Here is a 27,910-nt window from a genome sequence, read left to right as displayed (position 1 = left end):
ACTAACAACAGTTCGAGATGAACGAAATAAGCATGAGGTCATGATTCTTGACAGTAGCTCGATCCAAAATCCAGATCAGAACTCCATCGGGTCCGCTTTGATTTGCGGACCAGCCTCATCACGCTCCCGTTTCCCAGCGCGCTCTTCCTTGAGCAAGTTGGCAATGAACGAACGGAAATAGTCAATGTAGGGCTTCAAACTCGTCTTCTCATAGTCCTGCAACTTGCGCCCGCCCTTCATATCCGAGCCGTTCACCGTGCTACCCTCCACATCAGCGGTATCGGCCTCTGCGGTACTAGCAGGATTTTGCGCATCGTATGTATCAATCTCCGCCAAGAGCTCCATCACCGTAGGAACAGAGAGAGGGTCGAATTCTTCGGCCTTGCGAGGATCGATGGGAACACAAATACGACCAGTGCCAGGGTGAATCACGAAGGGGCTTTTGAGCAAGTGAATCATCTTCTTGCTGACTTCGGCATCGAGGCGCGGGTATGTGTATTCGAGGACGATGTCCTGCTTGGCGTCTCGCAGGGTTTTGGGATCTAGGGTGCTGCTCTTTCCGGTTTTGGCCAGAGCGTCGATATCCGCCCATTTGCTGGTGCTGGGACGGTCAGGAGAAGACTCCCACTTCCTGCGCAGCGAATCGTTCAATGTCTTATCCGGAAGCAATGTCAAGAGACGTTCCGCTTGCTCCTCGTTGAGAAAGCTGTCCTGGTCCCTCAATGTTGTCTGAGCAAAGTTATTTTTGAGGAGGTCAAGGCTGCGCAGAATGTGCGGGTGCAGTGGTCGTTTGACGTTTACGCGCTTGCCGCTTGATGATCCTCCCCGGACGATTTCGAGGTAGCCAGCGATGGCTCTTCGTCGCTCGTCTGACAAGTTGCGAGCGCGCGGGTCACAGACCCAGGCGTGAGCACCACGTCGACCCGAGTAGACCCAGAGAATATGCTCGAAGCCAAAGTCGTCGCGCAGAGCGCCGTCGATCACCTTGATTGACATGGTCACGAACGCCCAGCACTTCGCACAGATATTGGCCTTCGAACAGCAGGACCGGATATCGTCGTAATCCGTCAAATCGATATCGAATACCAACTCTTTGGAGACTGGCTTCATTTGACCGCCTCGAAGTGTTTTGCGATCTCGCGGGTTGGTGCTGTAGACAGGTCCGATCTCAAATCGGGAGGGGTTCATCTTGAGAATGTCCTTGCGAAACCTGTGTTTTGAGACCGTCAGTTCGCGCATTTCCAGGGGGGTTTGACGCGAATGTTCTCACAGGTCAGCGGTCGGGTACGATTGGTATCGAAGATAGGCATCATTCTGGAGCGTGAGGGCGAATTCTCGATTGCCAAAGTCTCGAGTCGGTACAATGCCGTGATTCAGCCATTGGAAGAGGTATCGAAATGGGAACAGTCGCTGATAAAAGGCAAGCATGATATCGGTGTCGACACCGGACGGCGCGGGGGCAGGGACCCTGTACACAGTGGTATGTCAGTGGACGAGTTGCTGCGCATATGGGCTATCCTGTGGCTCACTCCTCTGATGGTGGTGACTCCATCTTTGTATCTGGTGCACTAGACGCTGGGAACTCCTCGTCCTCGTCGTCGTTGAACATGTCTTCCAGTTTGACCCCAGTGTCATTCTCGGCCGCAGCAGGAGCATCTGGCATGACCTCGTCATCTTGACCAGGCGGCGATACAGAGTGAGGCATGGTGGGCGCGCAAACAGGCAAAGAAGGTGTTGTGTTGACCGACCAGAGCATCCCGCCCAGTCGCGTGAGTCGACCAATCCACGCGACGTGCTCGCGTTTGCCCTAATCACGTGAGAGGGCGTCTCCGGAAACGGCATTAATGACCAGCCCTGACCAGTTGCCTCTTGCAGGTACGAAGGAACGGGGCAGTTGCTTGCTCCCTGACTCTCCCGGCCGCTTGCGGAAATGGTTGTCTGATGTTCCTGCTTCCTTCTTCCCTGGGGCCTTGGATGACAACAAGACTTCCCACTTGCTGTGCCAGTGGCTGGTCCCAAGGTTCTCCATCAGCGATGGTGCAGTGCCAGCGCTGTGCTTCTAAGATTGGAACAAATTTTCCGGATTCATCGTGTCTTGAGCCCTGTTCCTTCTTTGCCCGTGGGAGAATGGGTCAATCTCCGCGCAAATGGATAATATCATCGTCATTGACTGCAATTTTAGATGACTTGCTGGCCAGCTCGCTGCTACTACAGTGTGTGATGGTCGTACCTTGGCCAAATTGTGAGCCTCCCGTCCAAGATCGTACGATAGCCGATTCGGGTGGGTGTTGGCGTGGTGTTCACATTCTTCGAGTGTTACCGGCCAATGGGAGCACCAAGCGCGCAGGGCCATGCTGTCTCCCGCATTCCAGAAATCAGGGAGTCCCTCCGATTAGCGCCCTCAATTTCATTGCGTGGGAGAGAACAACATCTTGCACTTTCGTCTTATAGTTGGGTGCCGGTGGCACTTCTACGACTCAAATGGGAATCGGATCTTGGGCACACACCAGTGCCCAGGTGAGACCATCGACAAAGGTCCTGAAAGTAACTGCATCCGGCCGGGCCCTGTCAGTGTGGGCAAGCTTACACAGTGGCTCGTGTTTTCATTCGAGCTAATATCTTTTCCGCCCATTGAGTTTACTGGATCCTGACTCGAAGAAGTTTTCTCGAAATCAAAAGCAGAGTGGCCATTTTCGCATTGCATGATCTCCAATCAGATCAATACCCCACCAGCTCCCGGATCGAAAGGTCCAAGCTCCTATCCCATGTCTGTCCGCATTTGGGTTGATCTGTGGAGCTTTGGTGGGCTGCTGAACTGTTGAATGTCACGTTTGCATCCGGGTACGCCATACCCAAGTATCATTGCGCAGAGATTTCACTCAGTTACCCTCCATTGGTGCCTCTACCGTCCACGGTTCAGCCCTCACAGTTCCTGCTTTCAGCCATAGATGGAGCTTTGTGGGACAGGTCTGCCCATTGCTGTTCAAGACGGCCCAATGAGCTGATCTCCCCATTCAGGTATCATTCGACACGACCCTATCAACCGATCCGTCGTCATTGACTTTGTCATTAGTGGGCTCTTGGGATCATGGAACACTGTCCCCGGACGAGCATATAAACTCCGACATTGCTCGTCCATAAAATCTTCTTTCTTTTTCTTTTTCCCGTTACTCTTCCTCACCTTACACTCGTTTCTACCTTTGCCTTGCTTCTTCAGATTTTCTTCCCAGTGAAAAGTTATCTCTTCCAAAATGGTCCGCTTCGTTACTCTTCTGGGGCTTGCCGCCCCGGCCTTCGCTGGTGTCATGCAACAGCGTGGAGAGGCTAGCTCTGCTCACGAGGCCTCTCATGCTATGAGCGAGGCGTCTGCTGCTGCTCCTAAGTGGACTATGGGCCCGGATGGGCACATGTCTGAGTGCAAGACTCCGACCTGGTCCACCACCACCACCACCACCTGGTCCAAGTCCACCACCCCGTGCACCACCACCACCACTACCTCGCCCAAGAAGTCCACCACCCCGTGCCCCACCACCACCACCAAGCCTTCGACCACGCCAAGCACTACCACTACCCCGTGCCCCACGACGACGACTACCCCCAAGGTGACCACGAAGCCTCACCACACCTCCACCATCACCATCGTGACCACCAGCTGCCCTGGTAAGCTCTATCCAGCCCAAGCGTTGATGAACTTCTTATGCTAACAATATTCCAGTTACTTCGTCTACCATCATCTCGGGTAGCTCGACCATCGTCGTCCCGGTCACCCAGACCAGCAGCATCACCCTCATCAAGACCATCGTGAACAAGCAGTCTGTTGTTTCCTTCCAGAACGCTACTGCCCCCCCTGCTGCTCCTACCGCGGCGCCGCCCGCGCCTCAGTCTGCGGCACCTGCTCCTGCGGCACCTGCTCCTGCGGCGCCTGCTCCTGCTCAGTCTGCTCCTGCTGCTGCCCAGCCGGCTCCTGCTGCTCCCGCTCAGTCTGCTCCTGCTGCCCAGCCGGCTCCTGCTGCTCCTGCTCAGTCTGCTCCTGCTGCCCAGCCGGCTCCTGCTGCCCCTGCTGCTCAGTCCCCTGCTGCCCAGCCCGCCGCTGCTGCTCCTGCTGAGTCTGCTCCTGCTGAGTCTGCTCCTGCTGCCCAGCCCGCCGCTGCTGCCCCTGCTGAGTCTGCTCCTGCTGCCCAGCCTGCTGCTGCTGCCCCTGCTGCTCAGTCCCCTGCTGCCCAGCCCAAGCCCGCTGCTGCGTCCCCAGCCCCTGCTTCCCCCGCTGAGTCCACCACGCCCGAGCAGCCCGGCAGCTCTTCCCAGCCCTCCACCTTCACTGGTGCTGGTGCCATCGTCGAGCCCGCCATGGGCTTCGTCGCTGTCATTGCTGGTTTCATGGCTCTCCTGTAAATTCTTTACAGGCACTAGCCAGCCAACAGGCAAAAGCAGTGTTTGCCTCTGGTCTCTTTGATTGCCTGCCTTTTTGTTTCGGTCTGATGGTGGATCGAACCGGAAAGGTGTCAAAGAAAATCGGAGCGCTTCCTTTTTTTTTTTTTTTGGTGTTCATGTTTATTTTTGGCCTCTGCATGTTGACTCTCTGACCCGCCTGTTTCTGGCCGAATGCGAATAACATTGTGTTCGGGAGATCGGAGTTGCTTGGTCCCATTTTGGAGGCTTTCTTGTTTGGGTTTCTTTTCACTTGCAAATTATATAATAAGTAATCGTAATAATACATCAACAGAATTTTGCTTTTTTATTGCATTTTGTTTTCCATCATTCCGCATGATAGCTTTGATCGAGGCCTATATGTAATGAAAAGAGTGCAACTTGTCTATTTCGACAAAGCTCCCCTAGCACCATCACACTTTTTATGAGGTGTTTTCTAATTATAGCTTCATCCTGTCTATTCATCTCCGTAACACTAAGAAGGTTCTAAGTTAGTGATATGTAACAAAGTCAAAAGGTTAAAGATCTCTATAACTTGAAGGTTACAGTGACGACTGCTACCGTCTTCCGTGTTGTTCCAACATGGAAAAGCTCTTTCAACCCCTAATCATGTGTTGCGCTCACTCCAAGCGGTTACTTTGTATAAACAAGGGTTTCGAGATTGAATGGTATATTATGAATAAGACTCAAGTATGCTATACTTATGTGTTGTCAGTGGCCCAAAATAGAGCACCCGGCTCGATATGACCTCAACTCAAGTATCCTCGCCCAGCACTCACCAATATCCGAGACCCACTCGTATTTGCGGCTATGTGATTAGGGTTTGAAAAAGTGTCTCTATGATCCCGACATGGAAGGCAATAACGATCACTACTGAAAGCACCAGTAATACTTCAACTTCAGCGATCATTATGTTTTCATAATCTATCATCTATAAAACTTCTACTGTACAGTATCTATTCCTCATTGACCAACACATAGCGGTAGCGCGCATTGCCTGCCCACATATCCACAACACCCTTATTGGCATCCTTCATCGGGATCTCCTCCACCCAGGGCTGGACGCCCTTCTCAGCGACCAGCTGGAACATCTCGCGGATCTCGTCCGGGCTACCAACCAGAGAGCTCTCGACCTTGAGACGGCGCATCAGGTTGCGCACGGGGGCATACAGAGTGCCGTCCTCGGGCAGACCGACCTGCACCAAACTACCGTTGGTGCGCAGCAGACCCAAGTAGTCCGTCATGGGCATCTAATTTGAAGTCAGTTTTTTGTTTTCCAACCCAAAATAGATGACTAGAAAAACGTGTGTCTTACCTTGGTAGACGAAACGGTGCAGACGATCAGATCCAACGAGCGCGCGTGCTTCGTCGCCCAGTCCGGCTCCTCGTCAGTGGCAATGTACAGATCAGCGCCCATCTTCATCGAATCCTCGCGCTTGCTCTCCTTGCGCGAGATAGCAACCACCTTATCGGCACCCATCGCCTTGGCGAACAGCACACCAAAGTGTCCCAGTCCACCAACGCCGATAATACCCACGCGCTTACCGGGCCCGCAGCCATTGTGCTTCAGCGGGCTGTAAAGGGTCACACCACCGCAGAGCATCGGCGCCGCATGCGCAGAGGGAATCGCGTCAGGAATCTTGATGGCAAAGTGCGAGGGGACACGGTTGTACATCGCATACCCGCCATACGACTTGCCGCCGTTGGCATGCGTGCTGTTGTATGTGCCGACAAACTTTTTGGAGCAGTACTGCTCCAGTCCGGAGGCGCACTCTTCGCAGTCACCTTGACGGTTCACGCACGAATCGCTCTGCGCGCCGACGCCGACCCGGTCACCGATCTTGATCCCACCCACGGCTTTCGAGCCGACGCGCACTACAGTGCCGACGAGTTCATGGCCGACGCAGCAGGGGTAAGCGGTCGGTCTCTGGGCATAGGGTTAGTTTGTGGTAATGATCATTGTGGACAAAAACAGAGACTTACCCAGCCGCTGCGCAGGGTGTGCAGGTCGGAGCCACAGATACCGCAGTGCGAGATCTTGATATCGACATCGGTTTCTGTTCGGATGGGTCAATTACTGAGCACGATAATGGTTCCCAAACGAAGAACAGAACAAAGAACTCACCCTCCCACTCCTTAGGCTGGAACTCTTGCCAGACCATGTTGCCGTCGGCGGAACTGGGATCAAGACCCATCCATCCCTCGAACTTGTAGTTTGTCTCTGCCATGGTGCGTGTGGATATGGATGTATATGCTGAGTAGATATATTCAACCGGCTTCAATTCAAATTTCAATCCCCTCTAGGCGCCGGTGCCATTTTATATCAACCAGGGTCCCACTCCACCCGCCGCCGACGCCGAAAAACTCCAAGATAAGAATTGGTAAGCAGATTCTTTCGGCATACCGGTTCACACAGATTCGGCCGAGTCTTTGATGGGTCGTGGTGGGGCCGGTGCCGGGTTCCTGATGAATTTTCAGGTTCGTCGACCGAGGTTTTCCGGGTATCGGTGAATTGTGGCAGATGTGTTGAATGGGCGGGTATCTGCAGGTCCATACTGGCGGATCGCCTCTAGAAGGCCGCTAGAACAACTAAATTTAACGCAAAAACACTACTAGAGTCGATCGATATTCGCGTAGCTAAAAATTGTACATGCAAACCTTTTGGGGGTCCTATCGCAAGATGCAGCACGGATTAAGCAGGACGCAAAAACAAAAAAAAGAAACCATTCTATCTCGTTCTGTTCAGGGTCTCTCTCCCTCGCTTGCGAGAACACCGGGATATATGTTAACACACCCTCCACCACCCAGCATCAGCATCAGCAGCAACCAATCTCAACCCCTAGAAGAGCCCCAGGATGTCCTCATTCGACTTTTTGGGTGGGTTGTTGCTCTGCGGAGGAGCCCCATTTCCCGACATGTTGAGGTCGGCAAACCCGTTCATGAGATCATTGCTACCATTGACGCCGCTAGAGGAAGGCTGGGCGGCTCCGGAGTCTCCGAAAACGCCCAGCAGGTCGTCCAGGTTGTTGCTTGCTTGCGGTGGAGGGCTTCCGACCGCAGGGGACTGCACCCGCACAGGCGTGCCGGCGAGACCTTCCAGACCAGACATGCCGCTCGTGGGTTCCTTCTGTGCGGATGCAGGGGCACCGCCGTCGAAATCGATGTCCAGCAGGTTCTCGACATTGCTTTGCGCCTGCGCAGAGGGTGTAGAGCCACTGACGGCGGCGGCCGCGGCGGCCGCAGCCAACGGGTTCTCGCGCGCGTTCTGGATTTGTTCCCTAAGAAAAAGAAAGGTTAGCAAATTTTTGGTTTAATAAAGAAAATTGAAACATACTCAATGGCTGCTCGCTGGACAGCGTCAGCTCCGAACCGGCCTTGGCCGACAAACTGCTCTGGAGGCTTGTGGTAGACGGAGGAGAGGGTGGAGAGTTCGCTGAGGAGTTGATCGAGAAGCGCCGGCGGGAGTGAGTTGATAGTAGTGAGGATAGGAGGCTTGTCCGAGAGCACAATGTTCCTGGTGGCATTCGAGTCGCTCGTGTTGGAGAGCAGGCGCCAGTAGATATAAGCCCGGTCCCGAACATCCGGGTTGTCGTTCTCCGCGGTGGCCGCCTGAAGTACCCGTTGAACCAGACCCTGGGCCTTCTCAGGCCGCTTGAGGAACAGTTTGACCACGGCAGTAAGAATCTGTAACTGGGTCTGAGAGAACTCCTCGTTGAAGCCGTCCACGAACCCGCCCAAGATATCACCCGCGTTGCTGATCTTCTCGGCATACTCGCCAACGATCCAAATAAGTGCAGCTCTGGCGTTGGGCTCATCCAACTCATCGATGCACTGGCACAACGTGGGAATGATGCCCTCGTAGCCAGGGTACTTCCGGAAAATGTCTTTGATGACAACGATAGCCTCCTGGACAACGTAGTTCACTTTGGTGTTGATCAGATCCAATAGTGTGTTGACACACTTCTCACTGGCACTCTCAATCTTGATAGCGACTTGGCCAATGGCTTTGACGGCACGACGCACAAAGTCCATATCCACCTCGAGGGCGTACTCCTTCAATTCCGCCAGCAGCTGGTCCACGTTGCGGTCGTTTGCTATCCGCACCATGATCTCAAGTTTCTGGAACTTGACATATGGCGGGTCGTTGTACTTGCAGAAAAAGACGCGGAGTTCCTTGTTGAGGATATCCGGCTGCTTCTGCAGCAGTAGATCGATGTTTCTCAAAGCCACATATTGCACTTCAGGTGCCGAGGATACCAGAGTCACTGCCGCTTGTCAGTAGATAATCATCGCAGTCTTTTCAGTGGACCTACCCAAAGGTGGAGCCATCTTCTTGAAGTAGTTCTGGTTTAGCTCCGGGCTGATATTCTTCATGTGCAAAAACACCGTTTTCACGGCTGCGAGAACCACGCCGGAGTTGACATGCTGAAACTGAGGCGCAACGCGCTCGCAAATGTGCTCTGACTCCTTAACGTCGCCCGTGCGATAATCCGCCAAGGTCGACAAGATCGTGACCCGTCCCCACTCCGTGCATTCATTCAACGCCATGAGCATCTTCCGTAATGTATTGGATGTCACCTGCAGGGCTTGTGTCTCGGGGGCTGTTTGGAAAATCTCCGATAATGCGGTCACCGAGTTGGCCACCACCATCGGGTTCGGGTCACCGATCATCTCCTGCAGCATCTCCAAGAACCCATTCTCCAAGCACATGCCCGGGTTCAGGTCGAACAGCTTCGCGACACAGATCGCCGCGGTCTTGCGAACATACGGCGACTCGTCTCGCAGGGTTTTCCGAAGCGGCTCCTCCATATAATCCACCATCTTCTCCACCCGGATACAGCCCATCGTCCGAATTGCCAGCGCACGGATAAGCGGATTAGGGTCTTCGGAATCTTGCACAAAGGTATTGACGGCGAGAATGCACAGGTCGGGATGGGATTTGGCGTAATTCCTAGGGATTTCCTGTCAGCGCCCGTGCGGCAGTTCAACGTGGCCGCATACGTACATGAGATAAAGGTAGACCAATTTCTTCTGCTCCAGATCGCCCGTGGCAATGTTTTTAAGGACATCGGGGAACAGCGCGGACACGTCCTTGCCCAATGTCATGGCCATAATCGTTTTCTGGATGGACTCTTTCCTGTTACGGGGTCAGCCACCTTGTCATCCAATTTTCTCCATTTCCGTCCGTCATACCGTTCGTAAGCATATTGGGAACTGCAATGATGGTCAGTATTGTCCAAGAGCGAGCCGATTGCGGAAGGGAACATACACCAGGCCAGCTCGCAACTCATAGGTCTCGCCTTTCCGGGGCACCGCAAAGGCGCCTCGGATCTTGTTCATCGCCATGCTGTGGATTAGGAAGCTTCAGCAACGACCGAGTCGCGCCTCCGCCAACAGATCGAGCGAGGGTGGGGAGTGGTCGAAGGACGTTGGACGGGGCTGCGGGGCGAAGGTGGTTGGCTTCACGGTCGCGCGACTTGGGAATGGAAGAGAAGAGATGGGAAAGACGGGGACAGGAATTAGACCATGCCTGCCTGCCTGTGTGTCGGTCTGTCTCTATTGACAGGGATGGGTGGCCACGACCGGGTGTGGGAGGGTAAGTCAGTGTAGTGGGGATGGATGGGGAAGAAAGAAGAAAGGGTGTGTAGTGACTAGTGTTTTGCCAAAAGTTGTCCACGGACTCTCCGCCGCCTTGTCGACCTATCTACCTCCCTATTGTTCCCTTCCACCCACTCCATTGTCACCCCCCATTATTATGGTGTGTAGTTCTTGTCCACACAATAGACCCTTCATTATTGACCTTTTACAGGCCAATCTCCCCAACCTCCGTCGCCTCTTCGTCGAGGCCAGGACCGAGGCCGAGGAGAACGAGTACTCGCGGACAGCGGTATGTGACTCCCTACATCAGGCTCCAGCGCAATCGATTGCTGACGGCCGGAGCAGTTCTACAACCTCGTTCTATTTATTTCCTCGATCGCCGTCTTCAGTCTGGCTGCTCAACGCATGAGCGGGCCCAAAGCCAGCCGATGATGGATGAAACACATACTACTTGATTCTTCCCTCATGATGATGGTACACAAACAATTATACCAGACAGACCAGCTGCGGGGCCGTCAATCCGATTCTTCGCCCTCATCATCCAGAAACGCAAGCGCCTGGTGGCTACGAGGAGCCTGCCTGCGTCGAGGCTTTGCATCGCTTTCCTCGCCCGATGCCATCCCCCATTGTTTCGCACCCTGTTGGACCTCCTCCAAATCCGCTTTCAGTTCCCGCTCTTCCCGGATCTGACTCGCCTTTTCCAAAGAATACCGGCCCTTCATGCCAGCGTCCTCTAGCATGCCCTTGAGATGCCCGATCTTTGCCTTGGGAGTCTCGTACGGGGCTAGTTCTCTCCACCACATCTTGCGGATCCCGCACTTGACGAGCCAACCCTGTAGTCGCTTGATCTCGGCCTGATCGGGATCGAGATCTTCGTCCTTTGCTTTGGGTGCAGCCTTTTTCCCTTCCTTTTTCACACTTTTGGCTGTAGCCTCGGTGCTCTTCTTTCGTTTCCGCGGAGGCTTGGGCTCTTCGTCTTGGACCACAGACATCTCGCTTTCGGAGTCATCCTTGGCGCCCTCGTCTGCGGCTGGCTTCGCAGGGTCGGGAGATACCTCAACGTCTGAATCTTCCGGCACATCCTTCTTGGGGGCTTGTTTCTTGGGAGACTTTCTCACAGGAGCCCTCTGCTTGGGCTTCTTGATTTCTTCCTCACTCCCTTCAAAGTCGCCTTCCTCACTGGACGGAGCAGCCTCCTCTTCCTCATCAGACACGGGTGTCTCAGTCTTTTGGCGCTTCCTCGGCTTGGGTGCGCTGACAGGTTTGGTTCGTTTCGGGGCCTTCGTCTCCGGCTTTGGCGGCGGCGGAGGGGATTTGACAATTGGCGCGGCTTCTTGCGCTCTGGTCGGATCATCTTGTACTTCCTAGGGAAACAGAACACGGAGTTAGCACCTGGCCCCAACGTGCACGGTCAAAATGTAACCAGTAGACAAGACTGAAACGCACCACCTCGTCCTTAATGACGCGATCACTGCGCGCCTTCCACTCGCCCGTATTCTTGAAAAAGCCTTCTTCCAGACCGAGTTTCTTTTCTACCGTGAGCCGCACTCGCTTCACGGTCAATTCCTCCAGGTTCCCGGCCTTGAAGATCGCCGCCACGGCTTCGCGCAACGCTTTCTCCAGCGCATCGTCCGCCGGGACGGACGGTTGCTCGCCTTCGGACTCGGAGGATGAGATGTTATATTTCGGTGGCATAGTGGCGGTATATGTATTGAGGACTGGGGGGTGTCACATAGACTCTGGGTTCACGACGCGACGGGATCGTAAGGGACGCGTCAGAGTCTATATCCGCCGGAGACAAGATGGGATGCGCGCGACTGAGCTTTCCCTTCTTTTCAGTAGTGGGATAAGGGTGTCTCTTTAACCGGCTGCAGCCATCAATCAACAAAAGAACGAATCTAACCGAGCCCGTAGGTACTCGGTCAGTCCAGTCCGACAGCCGGCGGGTGGGATCACGTGATTTGGTTCATAGTTCGATTGGCATTGCTGTGGACGATGAACCGTGTAGCAGGGAATCATAATAATGTAACATCCTATTATCGAGATTCAAGGCCTATTACGACTGTAAGGAGCTCATTCTATAAAACTTTTAGGATCGCTGCCTACGCGTATATTCGTTTTATATTCAGACTTTATCTGGGAAGAATCGCCCAGCCATTGAACTGATCCGTGATCTGAAAGCCGATGGCAACCCGAAGCGGAAACTAATGAACAACCTTACCATCACTTTTTTTACTGATTGAGTATGTAAATTCCGTACCTGATTGTGGATAGCGCGTATTGCATTTCCTCCTACGGTACTCTCGGGCCAGCGGTGATTGGTTCCTTGTACTTGACAAATCCATCTGCCACTCCAACATTATTTATTTCCGACCTCTTCCTTCTCGTCTCTCTCCCTCCCCAATCCATCGGACCTACGATACAACTCCCGGACGGCATGGCGGAGATTCCTCCCGAGCAGATGGACTCGCAAACCAGAGCACAGGCCCATCTGTTTAACCAACAAACCCCCGGCGCATCCTCCTCCAAAGCGGCACAAGACACAGACTCGAAGAAGCCACCACTACCCAAGGGAGTGGTTCTAGACAAGGATGGAAAGCCGTACGCATCTCTACTCGCAAGCATGCTATGTAGTTAACAGCAAGACCAATAACTCCATCGCAGCTGCCGCACTTGCACCTCCGTCGCCTCATGGCGAGCTCTAACAAAGCAAGCCAAATCCGATTCCTCCTCAACCTCAACCTCCAGCACCACATCCTCAGCCACATCCTCATCTCCGGCCTCCTTCGCCGCTGCAGCGGCCGCCGCCTACGGAACAACCCCGTCAACAAGCACAAGCACACCGGCAGACTGTCCACCGGACGTCGAAGAGCTGGGCCGCTCAACCTGGACCCTCCTGCACTCGATGGCCGCCACATACCCAGAAAAAGCAGACACGCAACAGCAACGGGACATGCAGGGCTTTTTGAAGTTGTTCTCGCGCCTGTATCCCTGCTGGGTGTGCGCGGATGATTTCCAGGCGTGGATGGCGCATCCGAGTGGACGGAATGAGCCGCGGCTGGGCAGTCGAGCGGAGTTTGGGTGGTGGATGTGCGACGCGCATAATGAGGTCAATCGGAAGTTGGGGAAGAAGGAGTTTGATTGTCGGTTTTGGGAGGAGAGGTGGAGGACTGGGTGGAAGGATGGGCGGTGCGATTGAGGGATGGAGGAGGAGAGGAGGGCCTTCGCTTGGTTTCTCTCGAAGGATGTATGATCCTTATTATGGTGCCGGACGATGATGCATATTTATGGGATTGGAGTTAAAGTTGTTCGGCAGTTTCTTTTTTTTCTTCCTCCCTCTCTACTCATGTGTTTATACATCTCTGCTTTCCATGTACGATATACTATATTTTCACCATAGACTTTTCAATCTATCTCCATCGATGTAACTATAACTAGGAAAGAAAACACAAGTTGGCATACAAACTAGGATCGCTAAAGAATTATTGATCTCGCGTACAAACAGGAAACAAGACATCTAGACAATGGGTTGTGCAGAAGTAATTTTCTTCTCTCGCTCCCAGTCCCTCCAAAGCGCCGCCGAACACAACTTCTCCCCAATCACACAGACAATGGACCGAAAACCCATTTTTTATAACTTCAGGTCAAGAGAAAAAGAAGAGAAGAGGGGAAAGGAAACCGTCAGAGTTCATCATGGTTTAAGTTCTAGAACTGACTCGGCACATAGAGACGGAGGCCGCTGGCCGGGGCACCAATCTCCGTCACCTGGGATATCCGGCACACGGTACCCTTATACTGCGGGTGGTATTTGGCACCGGTGAAGGGGTCCGAGACACTGGGAGAGCCGCCGTAGATCGGGGTGTGCGAGGCGGCGCAGATATCGAACTCGGCAAAGGGGTCGAAGTCGATTTCAATCTTGTCTTGCGGGTTGCGCTCGCACTGAGTCTTGATCTTCCGGGCCTGGTTGCGGGAATTAGCGTGGATGGTTTATGACATAAGAAAAACAAAATCTTACCTGGTCTAGAAGTTTGGCGGAACCGCCGTTGGCTAGCATGCGGTTGGCGAAGCTCAGGGCAGAAGCGTAGTTCTTGTGGGTGAAGGCGAATTTCATGGCAGCCATCAACGCCAGCTGCCGGTGAGCGACCTCGAGCTTGGGGATAGTGAAGTATGCAGACAGCTCAAGTTTCCGCTTGAGATCAGCCTCGTCATCGGTGCCGAGGGCACGATGCTCCAGCTCAATCGACATCGCAAGGATATATTCCCGAGCACTGGCGATGATCTTCCTTGCCTGGTCCACTCCCTCTTCAGAAGAAACCGTGTTGACGAGAAGAGTGTGCAGGATATCCGTGAAGATGCTAACTCCGTCCTCCAGCTTGTTGGCGCGCATGGTCGCATAGCCTTCTTGGAGGGCGGTTGTGGCAATGTACTCCAGATCACGCGGGATGATGGGCAGCACCTTGCGACTTTCCGTCTCGTCAACCGTTCTCCGCACATAATTGACCAGAGATGGGAGGCCAGCACTGGCGGGCAGGTAGGTCTTCGACGCCTTGTAGACCTCCAGGAAACGTTGCTTGAGAGGAGCAAAGTGGACGGCGCCCACCTGGCGGTTCAGGAGCTGCATAGCAGTGTCAAAGGAGCCAGCGGCAACATGGTCAGCTGCCAGCGGAGAGTTACGAGCCCACAGATCGGCTTCAGAGCCGCCTGCTCCAGCATCGGTGCTCTCAACGTTGACAAAGTCAACGTCCTCCTCAACATTGACATCATCACCCAAGTCCCATCCGGAAGCATCCTCCTCTTCATCTTCCAGAGTATCACGGGCAAGAACAGCTTCCTGCTCCTCTTCCTCCATATCGAAAACGTCAGCGCCGGCCTCCTCATCAGCGGCTCCGACTTCTCCGAGCAGCGCTTTCTCGAAGGAAGAGTGACCAGCAGCCTTAACCGGCCAGTTGTTCTTGAAAGTCGGCACAACAGGATGCGCAACCTTCAAGGGCTCCTCAACTTGAGGCAAGACGATTTGGTCTTCTGTGAGACCACAGGTCTCGAGAATGGACTCAGCCTCCTCGGTCATGCCATGCGACTTGGCGGTCAGATAAGCAAGGGGATCTGAAACGAACAATTAGCACATGTTATAGAAAACAACCAAGACAAAATCGGCAACATACACAAATCCACCTCCTTGAACATCTGGATCCGGTCCTCGACATCACCACGATAGACAGCGTTTTGGAAACGCGAGGTGAAGTCACCCCGGTGCTCAGCAATCTTAGCCATCCGAGCAAGCTTCTCCTGGTCACCCGTAGACAGGTAGAGGAAAGAGAGCTTGTCGAAGTTCCGTTGCTTCTGGTAGGTCATTTCGACTGTCTGGTGGTTACCGTGGGCTAGAGCCTCAACCCCGAGCTTATTCCAGTAGTTGGGGCGATCAAGCTCGCGCGCCATCTCGGTAGCGACCTCAAGGTTTCCGCACTCGAGAGCGAGATCAAACCGGGTCTGGGGATCTTGGACGAATTGCAGGGCAATCTCCGGGTAGCCCTTCTTTTGCAAGTACGAGATGATGCTCTGGCCAACCAAACTCGAGTTCTTGATGATTTGCAGCATTTCATCGTAGTTTCGCTTGACCAGGGCCAGTTTGAAACGATACTCGGTAGGATCAATTTCGAGGATACGTGGCTGAGCACTGCGGTCGAGGCAGTAGACGTGCCGTCCCTTAACGCGCACCAGGTACACCGTCTGGTCGAGGGTGCGGATAATGCCGTTGTCACCGTTGAGGAGCGAGTACTTGACATGGTTCAGGGTCGAGTAGAGAAGCACACCAGCGTCATCCCAGGTGGCACTCTTGATCCGAATGGTCTCGTGCAGGGTGCTAACCTGCTCGAGGGTCTTGGTCACGATAGTCACATTGTGCTTGCTGAGCAAAGCACAGTAGAGACCGTCGTTCGACCAAACCACGTACTTCACACCGCTGACCGCAACCTCTGCCAATTCCTTCTTCTGCTGAATGTCGAAGAGAACGACCGAAGTGGGGTTGATAAAGAGGAGACAGCCAGTGCCGCCAAAGTAGATGTCGGTCGTACCCGCCGGAGCCTTGATCGTCTTGGTCGTAGAGTTGCTGAGATCCTTGATGTCAACCTGCTGGTTGGATGTATTGAAGATGGCAAAACGGTTTCGGGCGACGAAGACAGCAGATGAAGCCTGACCACGCAGAGCATCCGTGGGCTCGACGGCTCCGGTAGGATCCCTGGGCAGGTGAATCAACTCGTAAGTGCCATTGTCAGCCGGCGAGGTGACCAGAATGGCCCGCTCTGCCGGGTTGTAAGAGACTGTGCGGGGAGGCACCCAAGGGGAGCCGAGTTTGCGCAATGAGAGCATCGGGGGCGATTCAACACTCTTGCCGAAGTCGTACGACTTGACGTGCTTCTCCTTTGTGATGTAGAAGAGTTGGTTCATATGGACGGCCGACGCAGGGCGCTCCCGCTCCAGCTTGAACACCATAACACCAGTATCGTGACCCGCAGCGAACAGGTTGATCTCGGGGTGCGCAGCGATAACCCAGAACCGATCCGTATCACGCTTGAAGGATTGCACAGAAGTCCGCTTGTTGAGGTCCCACACTCGAATGGTCTTGTCCTCGCCTACGGAAAGGATGAGATCCTGGTGCGGGTGGAACAGACAGGCAGAGGCGTTCTGGAAATGGCCGCGGCAGGTATCGACTTCCCATGCCTTGGTTTCACTCATCCGCCACAGCTTGATAAGCCGGTCGTCACCCGCGGACACGATCAAGGGCAATGACGGGTGGAAGGATACCCAGTTCACCCCACGATCGTGGCCCTCCAACACAAATTTCACAATCGCATCGGTGTTGCCAAACATATCGGCCTGGTTGGGATTGGAGCGGGCCATCTGATCTTCGAAGCTCATGGTCGTCGGGGCCGAGTGCTTCTTGCGTAATCCGGAGATATCCCAGATCCGGACGGACTGGTCTAGGGAGGCGGAGGCGATGAGATCTTCGGTGGGATGGAACTGCGCGCACATCACATAGTGATTGTGGCCGGTCATCGTACAGACTAAACAGAATGCAACGGTCAGCGATGTTATCAACTCAGATGGCATGGAAGCTACTCACTCAATGATCGGTTCTGCCAATTCCAGATTCGGATGGTCTGGTCATCGGACGCCGACAAGATCCAGGGAAGTTCATGGTGAAAGAACACGGTGCGCACGTAATCCAAGTGACCGTTCAGGGTGAACAAACACCGCCGAGTTTGGGTGCTCCAGACTTTGATCTTGTAGTCGTCGCCTCCCGAAACAAACAGGGGCTGGGTCGGGTGGAAATCGATTCCTCGGACGGGTCCATCGTGCTCTTCGAATCGGTCAATGAGCGTTCCCATGCGGTAATCCCACAGCTGAATGGTCGAGGAGTGAAGGGAGACGAGAATCCATGGGCTGGTGGAGGGTCAGCGTGAAATGCTCGGGCGTGTTTAGGGTCACCCCGCGGGACCAACTGACCGTTTGGGATGGAATGCGATTCCCTTGGCTCGCGAGGATTTCGACTCAAACTGAACGTGGCAACAGAATTAGCAGCTGCAATTGACCACAGCGACGGAGTTGCCGCTCTCGAGACAGGGTGGTCACATCGGGACCAATCGAGGGGCGTACCTTGGTGAGCATGTTTGGAGAGGACTGCATCTTGGACAAGTGGCCGGAGCCGCACCATAAAAGTAGCAAGCTCCGTTAGGCAGTGAAGAGATCACAGCAACCACCGCATCCACCGAGAAACCAGGGGAAGAGGGGGTGGAGGGAGTGGATGAAGATGGGCTTTTGAGGTGAATAGACAACAAGAGCGAGGGTAAACTAAACGTGGACTCTTGGTGCAAGCGAAAGGCCGGGGCCAATCAGGGGGAAGGCGGTGAGGGTAGACTATAGGGATGGACCAGACAGGATCATTGTAGCCTCTAGTCGATCATTATGACCGTGAAGATGGATTCTCATTGTGGCTATACTCGAATGGGAGAAATTGTGTGTCGGTAATATTTTGGTGTGGTCGACTGGACTTGGTGGGGGGCCGGTTCGCGGTGGGAGGGAAGCATCTGGAACGGATGATGATGTTCACCAGACGGTGGAGTTTCTAGTTACTTCCTTCACCTTTGCTTCACTTACCACAAGAGATAAACCATCCAGTATGCCATTCAAGCTAGAATTCGTCAATGACCCACCACTATGTCGGAATTCTCTCCTCTGAGCCATTCAGTCCCGATGCATGACTCCATTCTGCACGAAACAGGCTCCGACATTGCCCCGGAGGATCTAGGGAACAACACCTCTGCAGACGGCAGCGGCCATAGCTTGAATGGTTCAGGACCGCCAACACCGCTTCATACCACGAGCAATGCCACAAATAGTATCACCGTCAAACCATACGCCATCGAAGAGCCAGACGATGACCCGGCTCCGGTCGCCCAGAGAGAACTACCGTGTCTTCCGGACCATTTTGAACGCTGGCAGCGTGAACTGGCCGATTACATGAATAGTCTAGACTCGGCTACCGACTCAGCCACGGACTCTTCCCACGCATGGACCCATCCAAGTAGTCCCAAGAGAGGCAAGAAGAGAAAGCCAACCGGCACAGGCCACCTTAATCCTCTGAGCTGTCACCCACTTGGATCACGAAGCAGATCACAAGAGGCCCAATCTACAGGGTTCTGCCCCAAGAAACGAAGGCGACGCAGCAAACACGCCAAAGAAGATCGTCCCCTCTCGCTGCACGATTTCCGAGAAGCTAGAGAAGCCCAATCGAGCACCAGCTCAAGCTCTGACCTACGATCGACCGATATGAGCAACACGGAGACGACGAATGATACTCCGATGAACGACGAGATGGACATCGACTAATTCGACCATCCGACATCCTTGACTGTACACCACGTGACATCCCACAATGGGCAATTGTAGGGATTACGTCACTTAGACCTCATCTGCGGCCTCAAATCATGCCTAAAGCCAGAAATCTGGGATCAGGGTTCTGGGAGCTTGTCATCTTCCGTGTCTTTCACGATTCTCAGTCGAACGTTGCCAATTGCTCGCAGGAGTCTGTTGATCGCCATGTCTACTCGAACATCCTCCCGTCAAGCGGCCCAAAAGGCGAAAGACGCGATAGCAAGCTCCAGCGAGGCAAAGGAGACTGGATCTAAGCGCAAGGGACCGGTGCAGAAGACCCCAGCACCAAAACGAGAGAAGAAAGAGGCTCAATTGCCCGAATCAAGCGAAACCAAAGCTCCAGAGCCAGCCAAAGCTGCAGAGCCCATCAAGGAGGAAGCCAAGCCAGCACCGGAAGCCGAGCCGGCATCAGAGGTGAAGGCCTTTCCGGATGGCTCGGCCGATAGTACTCAAACCATTGAGGCTGGGGTTCAAACGTCCGAAAAAAGAGAGAACGTCGTGTCATCGAACATCCTCGAGAAGGGCATCATCTACTTCTTCTTCCGTCCTCGAGTGAATGTGGAAGATCCCCACAGCGTGGGCGATGTTGCCCGAAGCTTCTTTGTGCTTAGACCCACCCCGAAGGGTGCAGAGCTTGATCACAGCCAATCCGTCGACCGGAATGCTAGATGCCGTTTGATGCTTCTCCCAAAGAAGAAGTTCCCCACTTCAGCCAAAGAGAGAGACATGGGCTTTGTGGAGAAGGCCGGGCAGACCATGCAGCAATTGCAGGAAAACTTTATCGCTGGAGAGAAGTATCAGACTTCCACTCAGGGTGAACGCACCGTGCAGGAAGCTAGGCCCTATGCAGAGGGTGTCTATGCGATTACCTCTACGTCCAGATCATCCCATCTGGCGTATATCTTGACTATACCTGCTGAGTTGGGCGATATCCAAGAGAACTTCGGCTTACGCAACAAGGGTAGCTGGATCGTCCAGGCCAAGAATCCGAAGTTCCCCGGCCCATCTTTTGCTCAGTTGCCAAAGGAACCGGAGTACCCTGAAGCGTGCGTATAAGCTCACAAAAACATAAAACATAGTTCAGCATTGCTCAATTTTTTCTAGGGTTCGCGAAAAATTTGGTGACCTGCGGTGGATCCCCCTCGAACCGGAGTTCCTTGACTATCCTAATGCCCAATTCCTCATGATTGGCGAGGCCCAGAATGATCTTGGAAAGGCTGCGACCTCAGAAGGGCACAAGGAGCCGCACGAGCAAGAGCCTGGGCAGGAAATAGAGAAATTGGAACAAGAAAATGAAACTCGGGTCGAGTCTCTGCAGGGTAAGACAGGACATAGAGCTGCTACTGAGTTTACCGTCAAGTTCTTACTTTTTCTCAGGAGACCAAACCATTTACCAGGACCTTGGCCTGGAAGCCCAAAAGTATCCTTCGCTCAAAACCACTTGGACCAGTACCTACTCTTAAAAGTTGATTTTCCTTTAATGTTTTTTCAACAATGTGACTTTTTGCCGGGTTTAAAACGGCTTGAGTCTATCAGCGCCTTTGCGGACTGCACCTCTGATGATAAAAGCATATTTAAGATCGCAAGCACTAAAGACAAGAAACTGGACGATGTCAAAAGCCTACCATGGCGTAACTCAAATCAAACCAGCACACGTAAACCAAGCTCTCAAGCATATCATCATCGTGCATCTATCACATAGAACATGGAGCCATCATTGGATACCAACGGAGGAGAAAGAACGCTCGGGGTTGCTATGATGACTTGATTGGCTTGCCGTCCATGCCAAAGTTGTATCACGCCATCGTAGTTCAGACTAGCAGAATATCTCCTCATGCTAAATGGCAAAGACATTCAACTGCGGGGAAGCATCGCCTTAAATACACACGTATGTCTATCTTCTAAAGTCACCTTAAGCCATTTCCTTTTTGACTTGATCCTGCGAACCCATCGCCATGTCTGTCGCCAAAGAATTCGAATCCGCGAACGCGAAATATGCAGCATCCTTCACCAAGGGAGATCTACAGCTTCCGCCCCAGAGGTAAGTCACCACATCTTGCACATAACGTGAATATTGATATCTGATCAAATCTATAGAAAGGTGGCCGTCGTGGCATGCATGGATGCTCGACTAGGTAAGATCTCCTACCTGAACAGATTTCTGCCTCCATCTATATGAAACCATCTCACATCACAGTAAAGACACCGCTCGCGCACTAGGTCTCGAAGAAGGCGACGCGCATGTGATTCGCAATGCGGGAGGGCGAGTCACCGATGCACTGCGAAGTATCATTATTTCGCAGCAGTTGCTCGGCACCCGGGAGATTGTTATTGTGCACCACGTACGTAGTCATCCTCTAAGATGATACTATTGACAAGCGCTGAATACTCATTTGTAGACCGGTTGTGGGATGCTCACTTTCACGGACGAGGTGATCCGCAACAAGGTCCGTTCCGACCTGAAACAGAATGTGGACCATATTGCCTTTCTGCCGTTCAACAATTTGGAGCAGAGTGTTTTGGATGATATCCAACTCCTGAAGGAGAGTAATTTGGTCCTGGATGTTCCGATTACCGGATATGTGTATCAAGTTGAGACTGGGAAGATTGTTAAGGTGGGAGAGAGTAAATAGGCATTTGATAGTTGTTGAAGGTCGGACGACAAATGCAATTTAATTAGGACACAAACGTATATTTGCGCAGCTATGCAATAGCTACAGAAAGAAAAGCACGTTTTATACACTTTCATCCTTAGATGTCCACCGATTAGTGTGCGTACAGTGTTGGCCAATTCAGTCTACAGAGAGTGTAGAAAATGAGATATCGAAAAATATTACAAATTATAGATAGTGTGATTTTGATTTCTGTCAATGAACTACTGGTACATGGAAGCAGACTTTGGTGCGTATTAGGAAGTCCAGCCTGAATCGCGCAATCAATTTGAGTTGCAATCGCGAAGAAAAGCAGGTAGATGATGAAAAAAGAACACGGAGAACGAAAACGGCAGTCTCGCAGAGAAAAAGAAAGTGAATGGGAGATGACAGATAACCTGGGGCTAAAGCCATCTTTACTTTCCACATTTCAAACCAGAGGCAGCGAACTACTCTTTCACAAGCTTGATAGCATGCAGAATATCATCGAGAGACCACCCGGGCCCGCCAGGGACAATCTCCGCCCACACCTCCTCTGGAACTGCATCACTGGGATCCAGAAGGCTCCAGTTGGGGCTGGGCTCCGGCTTGATCCACTTGAAGTCCTCAACTTGACTCCAGCGGTCTTCGTGATCGGGACGATCATGGTCCAGGGCCTAGAGCAGTGGGTGAGTAAAAGTCCTCTCCGGGGAATGTTGATATGGCTTACATAGGCTCTGGGTATCCGGCCAAATCGGACGTTGGAACAATCCTCAATAATGGGATTGCTCGAGCAGCTGAGGTAGACGTCGACGTCATTGCAGTTGTGCATGCGGAACTGGCGACACGAAACCACCAACACACTATGCTCGACGCCGGTAATATGCGCGGGACCGTTGACCTGGCCGCAGATGAGGAGACTCTCGTCGATCCCCTTGATAGTCAAACTTGCGTATGGTTTTCCATCGGCAGTGGGAATAGACATGTCCACCACGCAGTGGCGCAGAGAGGTCATGGATGCTGGCACGGTGGATGTTGATCCCGAAGCTGGGAGCATGATGTGAAGGCCGTAGTGATCGTCCACCGACACAGACGACACAGAGGTCGCGGCGAATGAAGGGCCCTCTTTCTTCTCGGGCTGAGGTTTTTGTCCACCTTCAACTAAGGAGATTGGGGGCAAAGAAGTGGGAGCAAGCTCGGGCCGTTCTTGATGCTGCTTGTCCGGCTCATTGAGTGGGGTGGAGGGGTTTGGTGTTTGGAATGTGGAAGAACCCGCCGACGAAGCCCCAGGTGAACGATACCCAGAAATAATACGTCGTCCTTCGGCGGCCAAATGAGCAGCGTCGGCGATGGAAATAGCGGACGCATTCTTCTTGGTCTTGAAAGTGAACTTAGAACGAGGCTCAAATGCTGCTCGGGTCTCACTCAGCTTGTCCTGCAGCGCTTTGATTGCCTGCGGGAGGTCAGTCAGCAAAATTGGCCAACATACATCCATGAGACCCGCCTACCTCGGCATAGACCCGTTGATCGTAGGTGGGGATGTAACTGGCGGCATCTTTAACTTCATTCGACAACCGCACAATTCCAGCGAGGCAATGATCCGTCGCATCCACACGCTCTCCGCCGATTAATGAGGTATCCGCAAGACGATCCATTTGCTCTTGCAGTGCTGTTGTAGGGGTTGTCAGCAATTGTACACGCAACAAGACTAGAGTGAAGTCATTTTGAAGAATGCATACAAGTGATTTCATGCTGGAAGTAGCGGAAGAACCGCTCTTTCAGCGGGATGTCGGATTTCGAGATGGTCTGGTTATCTGCCGACAACCGGCGGACTTGCTGGATATCCGGCTCAGCCATGGTGGGTTAGGGTGTCAGGGAGCTGTCACTGCAGATATCGCTGACAGGATAAAATGCGGGGATGGCGTCGTTCCGAGCTCAACCGGATCACGCGACCCACAATTCCGTGAAGCTACAAGAAATTTTGGAGCAGGTTATAAAGAGAATAGCTCAGGCAGGTCAGAATGCCACGCCAGAAAACACAGAGAGAATAAGGATGAGCAGGTGCAGATGGCTGTGACTCGAGTGCAACTGATCTTTCGCCTGGGGAGCTCGGTAGCTCCCGTAGCTCGTTTGCGTAAATATGAAAAGATAGACAAGGCGGTAATCACATCCACTGACATGTGCAAGAGTGTGTGCTCAAGACATTGTTGAGCGGCAGGTAGTAACAGCCCTCTCACAGTGACGTCGATCATCCCGCATCCCGCTGGATCTCGGCGTGGAGATGTTCCGGTAGGGTTCTCAGGCTACAAGGCACCAACTATCTGTTTTAGTAAATGCAAGGTTACACAACCATTAGTTGCTCTGTTCGGTTCGAATCAAGGACCTATCTAGCCGGGCTCACGCGTAGACCCATGAGCCGCATTCTCGAGACTAGACTCATGAGTATTCGGTACAAGGCGGGACTGCCAAAGCTACCCGAGATGGCAGTCAATAGGGAAGGTTTGGGTCTACAAGCTATCCTTTCCCGTTCTAGAGTGGTGCAATTTCTCCTGCTTTTAGTGGAATTCAATGCAAAAATACCTTGGAACCTTGGCAGCTGGGTGGTCGGACCAAGTCTTAGCGTCAACCATGGCGCTAGGGTTGGTGCAAGGAAACAAAGAAATCCGGACCCTGGGCCGTGATATCACACCTCTACGACCTGCATTGGTCTAGTTCGCCTCGTCTCGGGTAGCATGGGAAGAGCTAGCGCTGGCTGATGGTTCATGGGTGTTAACGTGGCCCATTTCCCGGACTTCCTCCTGAGCACGGTCATTCTGGTTAACATCCTAGTCGCCGCCAGCGGGACCCGAGGATTCGGGCTGTAATCCACGGAATCACCCCCTGACTTACCCCGCAGAGTAAGTAGTTCGCTCTATTGAAGTATAGAAAGAGTAAAGTGCCACAGTCCGGTCAACTCTATTTGCACCCGACAGCGTCATTCCTCATCGCTGAGTGGATCGCTTGGCTGTATAGTCGGAGTAGTGCTATCATTTTCAATTTGGCGCAGTGTGTTGGTTGCCACCAAGCTCCCGCGATCTGCTGTATATAGATACTCGGAAGGGTCTTGTAATTGACAATCTACCAGCATGTGTTCATGAACTTCGGTACGGCGCATTCCGATGTGTCGCCCACTCCTATAACTGCAAGACAGGCATCGGGATCAATTCATTTCTGGAGTTTCCGTGCGAGACTACACTCGCTGCAGAGCCTCGATGAGTCCACGCCTTCTGCTTTTAGTTATATGCTGCTTCCAGCTAGGCTTGGCCGTTGGATCCAGCTACCGGTCAGTGGAGCAACTGGAAAGCGTACCTCATGGCTGGTCAAAACGAGATATCCCACCAGCCTCCAAGCGCATGACGTTCTATCTGGCAATCGCGCAGACCAAAACCGCCGAATTTGAGAGAAATGTCGTCGAGCTCTCCACTCCAGGCCATCCAAAGTATGGACAACACATGAAACGCAGCGAAGTGGATGACTTTCTGCGTCCCTCGCCCGATATCTTATCCCAAATTCTGTCGTGGTTGGAATCCGAGCATGTCCCGGTAGAAACCATTCAGACCAACCGCAACTGGATTAAATTCCAAGCATTCGTCCCGCAAGCCGAGAAAATGCTGAAGACGCGCTTTTTCCTCTACCACAACGACGCCAGTCAGACCTCGGCCATCAGAGCCCTGGGCTATTCCGTGCCTGAAGAGCTACACCCCCATATTGAGATGATTCAGCCAACCACTCGATTTGGGAATCTCGGGCCGCAGAGAGCCCTGCCTTTAGCCCAGCCGATTGTGGCAACACCCGAGGATTTGGCAGGCGGCTGCGACAGACTCATGACGCCAGATTGTCTTCGAGATATGTATGGGCTGTACGACACGGAGGCGAAGCCAGATCTCCGAAATCGACTGGGAATATCTGGGTTCCTGGTGCAGTATGGCCGGTATTCCGACTTCAACAGCTTTACAGGTCGGTTCGCGCCAAATCACACAGATGCCAACTTCACCGTCGTGTCCATAAATGGCGGACTGAATGATCAGGATTCGTGGAGCGGAAGTACAGAGGCCAGCTTAGATATCCAGTACGCCATCTCTGTGGCCTACCAAGCCTTGGCAACATATTACACCACCGGAGGACGTGGGCCCTTGGAAGCGGAAGCAGACCAGCCCAATGCGAGTGACTCGCAGAATGAGCCGTATCTGGACCAGCTTCAGTATCTGGTAAATCTTCCAGACGATGAATTGCCTGCAGTGCTCTCCACATCATACGGAGAATCGGAGCAGAGCATTCCAGCCTCGTACGCGACATCTGTCTGCAATCTGTTTGCCCAGCTAGGTGCTCGTGGGGTCTCGGTCATTTTCAGCAGCGGAGACTCTGGAGTTGGAGGGTCGTGCTTGAGCAATGATGGAACAAATCAGACTAGATTCCTCCCGGGCTTTCCAGCCTCTTGCCCGTTTGTCACCGCCGTCGGTGGGACATATGGTACCGCTCCTGAAAAGGCCATTGATTTCTCTGGGGGCGGGTTTTCAGAGTTGTTTTCCCGTCCTTCGTACCAGGACGATGCAGTGAATAGCTACTTGAGCCGTCTGGGTGACGAATGGGATGGACTGTACAATCGGACAGGAAGAGCCATCCCCGACGTGGCGACTCAAGCAAGCAATTTCGCCATCCGCGACCACGATACATACCTGAAAATCAGCGGCACAAGGTTAGTCGCTCCGAGTTGTAGATGACGGCTTCATCTGACACCAATTAGTGCCGCAGCGCCTGTCTTTGCTGGCATCATCTCCCAGCTAAACGCAGCCCGTCTGGCGCAGGGTCTCCCTCGAATGGGATTTCTCAACCCGTGGCTGTATTCTGTGGGCCAAGATGGATTCACAGACATTGTAGAGGGCGGCTCCCGGGGCTGCGATGGAACGACCGACGCTGGACTCAGCACCCCGTATGTGCCTGGTGCCGGCTGGAATGCCACCGAGGGATGGGATCCAGCAACCGGGTTGGGCACGCCTTTTTTTCAAACGATGGTCCAGCTGGCTCTGTTTGACCATGTTTAGTGCTGTTAATATTAGTTCATTATAATCATTGGATTCGAAAGTGCATTGCGCACAGAGTAGATGAGAGAAAACAAAGAACCTGACCAATCAGGCCAATGGGCCACGTGATCCGCAACCTGACCGCCGCAGCTCCGTCACCGAGCTGGACAGCAACTCTCCACCCTCTCTCCCCAGTCAACTCTATCGCCATTGCAGCCAGTCCTCGAGCTTACCCACACCCACACCTCTCCCTAACCTCACTATCTCCCGCACACCATGGCCGCCGACCTGAAATCCCTTGTGTCGGAGCTCCACAAGGCTCTGGAGAACAAGCAACTCGACGCCGCCAACAACCTCCTCAGCCAAGCCAAGCGCGCCCTCCTCCTCCAGAACGCCCTAGTTCCGACCTCATCCACATCTCCACAGCTCGTGGCTTTGGCGCGGCAGGTCCTCGAGCTGGGCGCTCTCGCCGCCATCCGACAGACCGACGCGCAGACCTTCACACGGTACTACCAGCAGCTGCAGCCGTTCTACGATCTTGAGCGGGATGCAGGCACGCCCGGCTCAAGTGCGTCCAAGATGGATTTCAGCACCAGCCAGCGCAGCAAGATCACAGGGCTGTACCTGCTCCTCCTGTTGAGTATGGGCGACAGCGCGAACTTCCATACCGTGCTGGAGGGATTGGTCGAGGAGGCTATTTTGAAGGGTGGTCGTATCGAGGATGATGCCTATATCAAGTACCCGGTTGATCTAGAGCGGAATCTGATGGAGGGGAGCTATGATAAGGTGTGGCGGGAGACCAAGTCGGAGCGAGTTCCTTCCGAAGACTTTGGGTTGTTCTCGAATGTAAGCGAGCGCACTCTTTCCCTTATGATTGTTATCAGGGACTAATCATCACTTTCTTGTTACAGGTCCTCATCGGCACCATCCGCAGCGAAATCGCCGACTGCTCCGAAAAAGCATACCCATCCCTGCCCATCTCCAACGCCAAGAATCTCCTCTTCCTCGAGTCGGAGGGTGCTGTCATCGAGTTCGCCCAGCAGCGCGGCTGGATTCTTCGTGATGGCAGGATATATTTCCCCGTTGAGCCTGAGGCGGCTACCCGGTCCGAGAAGGATATCCTGGTGGCCAGCGGCACGGTCATTGAGAATACGCTAGGCTACGCCCGGGAACTGGAGACGATTGTCTGAGTCTGTTCTCTCTCTCTGTGTTTTTTGGGCCTAGTCGTGGATGTACTTGTATACCTGTCGCTATTTTTGCATT

General features: G+C 53.3%; 14 protein-coding genes across 14 annotated transcripts; 8 read left to right on the top strand and 6 right to left on the bottom strand.

Moving 5' to 3' along the window:
* Nucleotides 1–75: 75 nt before the first annotated feature.
* Nucleotides 76–1,705, bottom strand: PFLUO_LOCUS455 (p48 polypeptide of DNA primase; the record flags this gene model as incomplete). Its single annotated transcript, XM_073781933.1, has 3 exons — nt 76–1,210; nt 1,271–1,468; nt 1,530–1,705. The coding sequence occupies 3 exons, from the start codon at nt 1,703–1,705 to the stop codon at nt 76–78; spliced, it is 1,509 nt and encodes a 502-aa protein (XP_073634553.1).
* A 1,546-nt stretch (nt 1,706–3,251) lies between these two features.
* Nucleotides 3,252–4,392, top strand: PFLUO_LOCUS454 (uncharacterized protein; the record flags this gene model as incomplete). The annotated part of the gene is made up of 2 exons (XM_073781922.1): nt 3,252–3,660; nt 3,716–4,392. 2 exons carry the CDS (start codon nt 3,252–3,254, stop codon nt 4,390–4,392), a joined length of 1,086 nt encoding a protein of 361 aa, XP_073634552.1.
* Nucleotides 4,393–5,384: 992 nt separating this feature from the next.
* On the bottom strand, nt 5,385–6,656 carry PFLUO_LOCUS453 (uncharacterized protein; the record flags this gene model as incomplete). Its single annotated transcript, XM_073781911.1, has 4 exons — nt 5,385–5,678; nt 5,744–6,355; nt 6,412–6,485; nt 6,554–6,656. 4 exons carry the CDS (start codon nt 6,654–6,656, stop codon nt 5,385–5,387), a joined length of 1,083 nt encoding a protein of 360 aa, XP_073634551.1.
* A 611-nt stretch (nt 6,657–7,267) lies between these two features.
* PFLUO_LOCUS452 (beta-adaptin) lies at nt 7,268–9,774 on the bottom strand (the record flags this gene model as incomplete). Its single annotated transcript, XM_073781900.1, has 6 exons — nt 7,268–7,706; nt 7,763–8,693; nt 8,742–9,379; nt 9,434–9,565; nt 9,622–9,642; nt 9,698–9,774. 6 exons carry the CDS (start codon nt 9,772–9,774, stop codon nt 7,268–7,270), a joined length of 2,238 nt encoding a protein of 745 aa, XP_073634550.1.
* A 409-nt stretch (nt 9,775–10,183) lies between these two features.
* On the top strand, nt 10,184–10,458 carry PFLUO_LOCUS451 (uncharacterized protein; the record flags this gene model as incomplete). The annotated part of the gene is made up of 3 exons (XM_073781889.1): nt 10,184–10,186; nt 10,238–10,315; nt 10,372–10,458. The coding sequence occupies 3 exons, from the start codon at nt 10,184–10,186 to the stop codon at nt 10,456–10,458; spliced, it is 168 nt and encodes a 55-aa protein (XP_073634549.1).
* Nucleotides 10,459–10,541: 83 nt separating this feature from the next.
* Nucleotides 10,542–11,721, bottom strand: PFLUO_LOCUS450 (uncharacterized protein; the record flags this gene model as incomplete). Its single annotated transcript, XM_073781877.1, has 2 exons — nt 10,542–11,390; nt 11,473–11,721. The coding sequence occupies 2 exons, from the start codon at nt 11,719–11,721 to the stop codon at nt 10,542–10,544; spliced, it is 1,098 nt and encodes a 365-aa protein (XP_073634548.1).
* A 742-nt stretch (nt 11,722–12,463) lies between these two features.
* Nucleotides 12,464–13,225, top strand: PFLUO_LOCUS449 (Flavin-linked sulfhydryl oxidase of the mitochondrial IMS; the record flags this gene model as incomplete). The annotated part of the gene is made up of 2 exons (XM_073781866.1): nt 12,464–12,627; nt 12,691–13,225. 2 exons carry the CDS (start codon nt 12,464–12,466, stop codon nt 13,223–13,225), a joined length of 699 nt encoding a protein of 232 aa, XP_073634547.1.
* A 506-nt stretch (nt 13,226–13,731) lies between these two features.
* PFLUO_LOCUS448 (uncharacterized protein) lies at nt 13,732–17,709 on the bottom strand (the record flags this gene model as incomplete). Its single annotated transcript, XM_073781855.1, has 6 exons — nt 13,732–13,986; nt 14,042–15,129; nt 15,189–17,087; nt 17,147–17,466; nt 17,530–17,579; nt 17,680–17,709. 6 exons carry the CDS (start codon nt 17,707–17,709, stop codon nt 13,732–13,734), a joined length of 3,642 nt encoding a protein of 1,213 aa, XP_073634546.1.
* A 531-nt stretch (nt 17,710–18,240) lies between these two features.
* PFLUO_LOCUS447 (uncharacterized protein) lies at nt 18,241–18,912 on the top strand (the record flags this gene model as incomplete). Its single annotated transcript, XM_073781844.1, has 1 exon — nt 18,241–18,912. The coding sequence occupies one exon, from the start codon at nt 18,241–18,243 to the stop codon at nt 18,910–18,912; it is 672 nt and encodes a 223-aa protein (XP_073634545.1).
* Nucleotides 18,913–19,122: 210 nt separating this feature from the next.
* Nucleotides 19,123–20,420, top strand: PFLUO_LOCUS446 (uncharacterized protein; the record flags this gene model as incomplete). The annotated part of the gene is made up of 3 exons (XM_073781833.1): nt 19,123–20,003; nt 20,062–20,276; nt 20,335–20,420. The coding sequence occupies 3 exons, from the start codon at nt 19,123–19,125 to the stop codon at nt 20,418–20,420; spliced, it is 1,182 nt and encodes a 393-aa protein (XP_073634544.1).
* A 492-nt stretch (nt 20,421–20,912) lies between these two features.
* PFLUO_LOCUS445 (uncharacterized protein) lies at nt 20,913–21,590 on the top strand (the record flags this gene model as incomplete). Its single annotated transcript, XM_073781822.1, has 4 exons — nt 20,913–20,998; nt 21,055–21,092; nt 21,160–21,299; nt 21,357–21,590. 4 exons carry the CDS (start codon nt 20,913–20,915, stop codon nt 21,588–21,590), a joined length of 498 nt encoding a protein of 165 aa, XP_073634543.1.
* Nucleotides 21,591–22,057: 467 nt separating this feature from the next.
* Nucleotides 22,058–23,444, bottom strand: PFLUO_LOCUS444 (uncharacterized protein; the record flags this gene model as incomplete). The annotated part of the gene is made up of 4 exons (XM_073781811.1): nt 22,058–22,264; nt 22,318–23,040; nt 23,096–23,256; nt 23,327–23,444. 4 exons carry the CDS (start codon nt 23,442–23,444, stop codon nt 22,058–22,060), a joined length of 1,209 nt encoding a protein of 402 aa, XP_073634542.1.
* Nucleotides 23,445–24,838: 1,394 nt separating this feature from the next.
* On the top strand, nt 24,839–26,668 carry PFLUO_LOCUS443 (Tripeptidyl-peptidase sed2; the record flags this gene model as incomplete). The annotated part of the gene is made up of 2 exons (XM_073781800.1): nt 24,839–26,322; nt 26,371–26,668. 2 exons carry the CDS (start codon nt 24,839–24,841, stop codon nt 26,666–26,668), a joined length of 1,782 nt encoding a protein of 593 aa, XP_073634541.1.
* A 255-nt stretch (nt 26,669–26,923) lies between these two features.
* PFLUO_LOCUS442 (regulatory particle non-ATPase) lies at nt 26,924–27,837 on the top strand (the record flags this gene model as incomplete). Its single annotated transcript, XM_073781789.1, has 2 exons — nt 26,924–27,493; nt 27,559–27,837. 2 exons carry the CDS (start codon nt 26,924–26,926, stop codon nt 27,835–27,837), a joined length of 849 nt encoding a protein of 282 aa, XP_073634540.1.
* Between the last annotated feature and the right edge of the window lie 73 nt (nt 27,838–27,910).

The sequence above is a fragment of the Penicillium psychrofluorescens genome (assembly GCF_964197705.1).
Source record: "Penicillium psychrofluorescens genome assembly, chromosome: 1".
Taxonomy (NCBI): domain Eukaryota; kingdom Fungi; phylum Ascomycota; class Eurotiomycetes; order Eurotiales; family Aspergillaceae; genus Penicillium; species Penicillium psychrofluorescens.
Note: the sequence above shows the minus strand (reverse complement) of the source record. Positions and strands in the feature narration are given on the sequence as shown.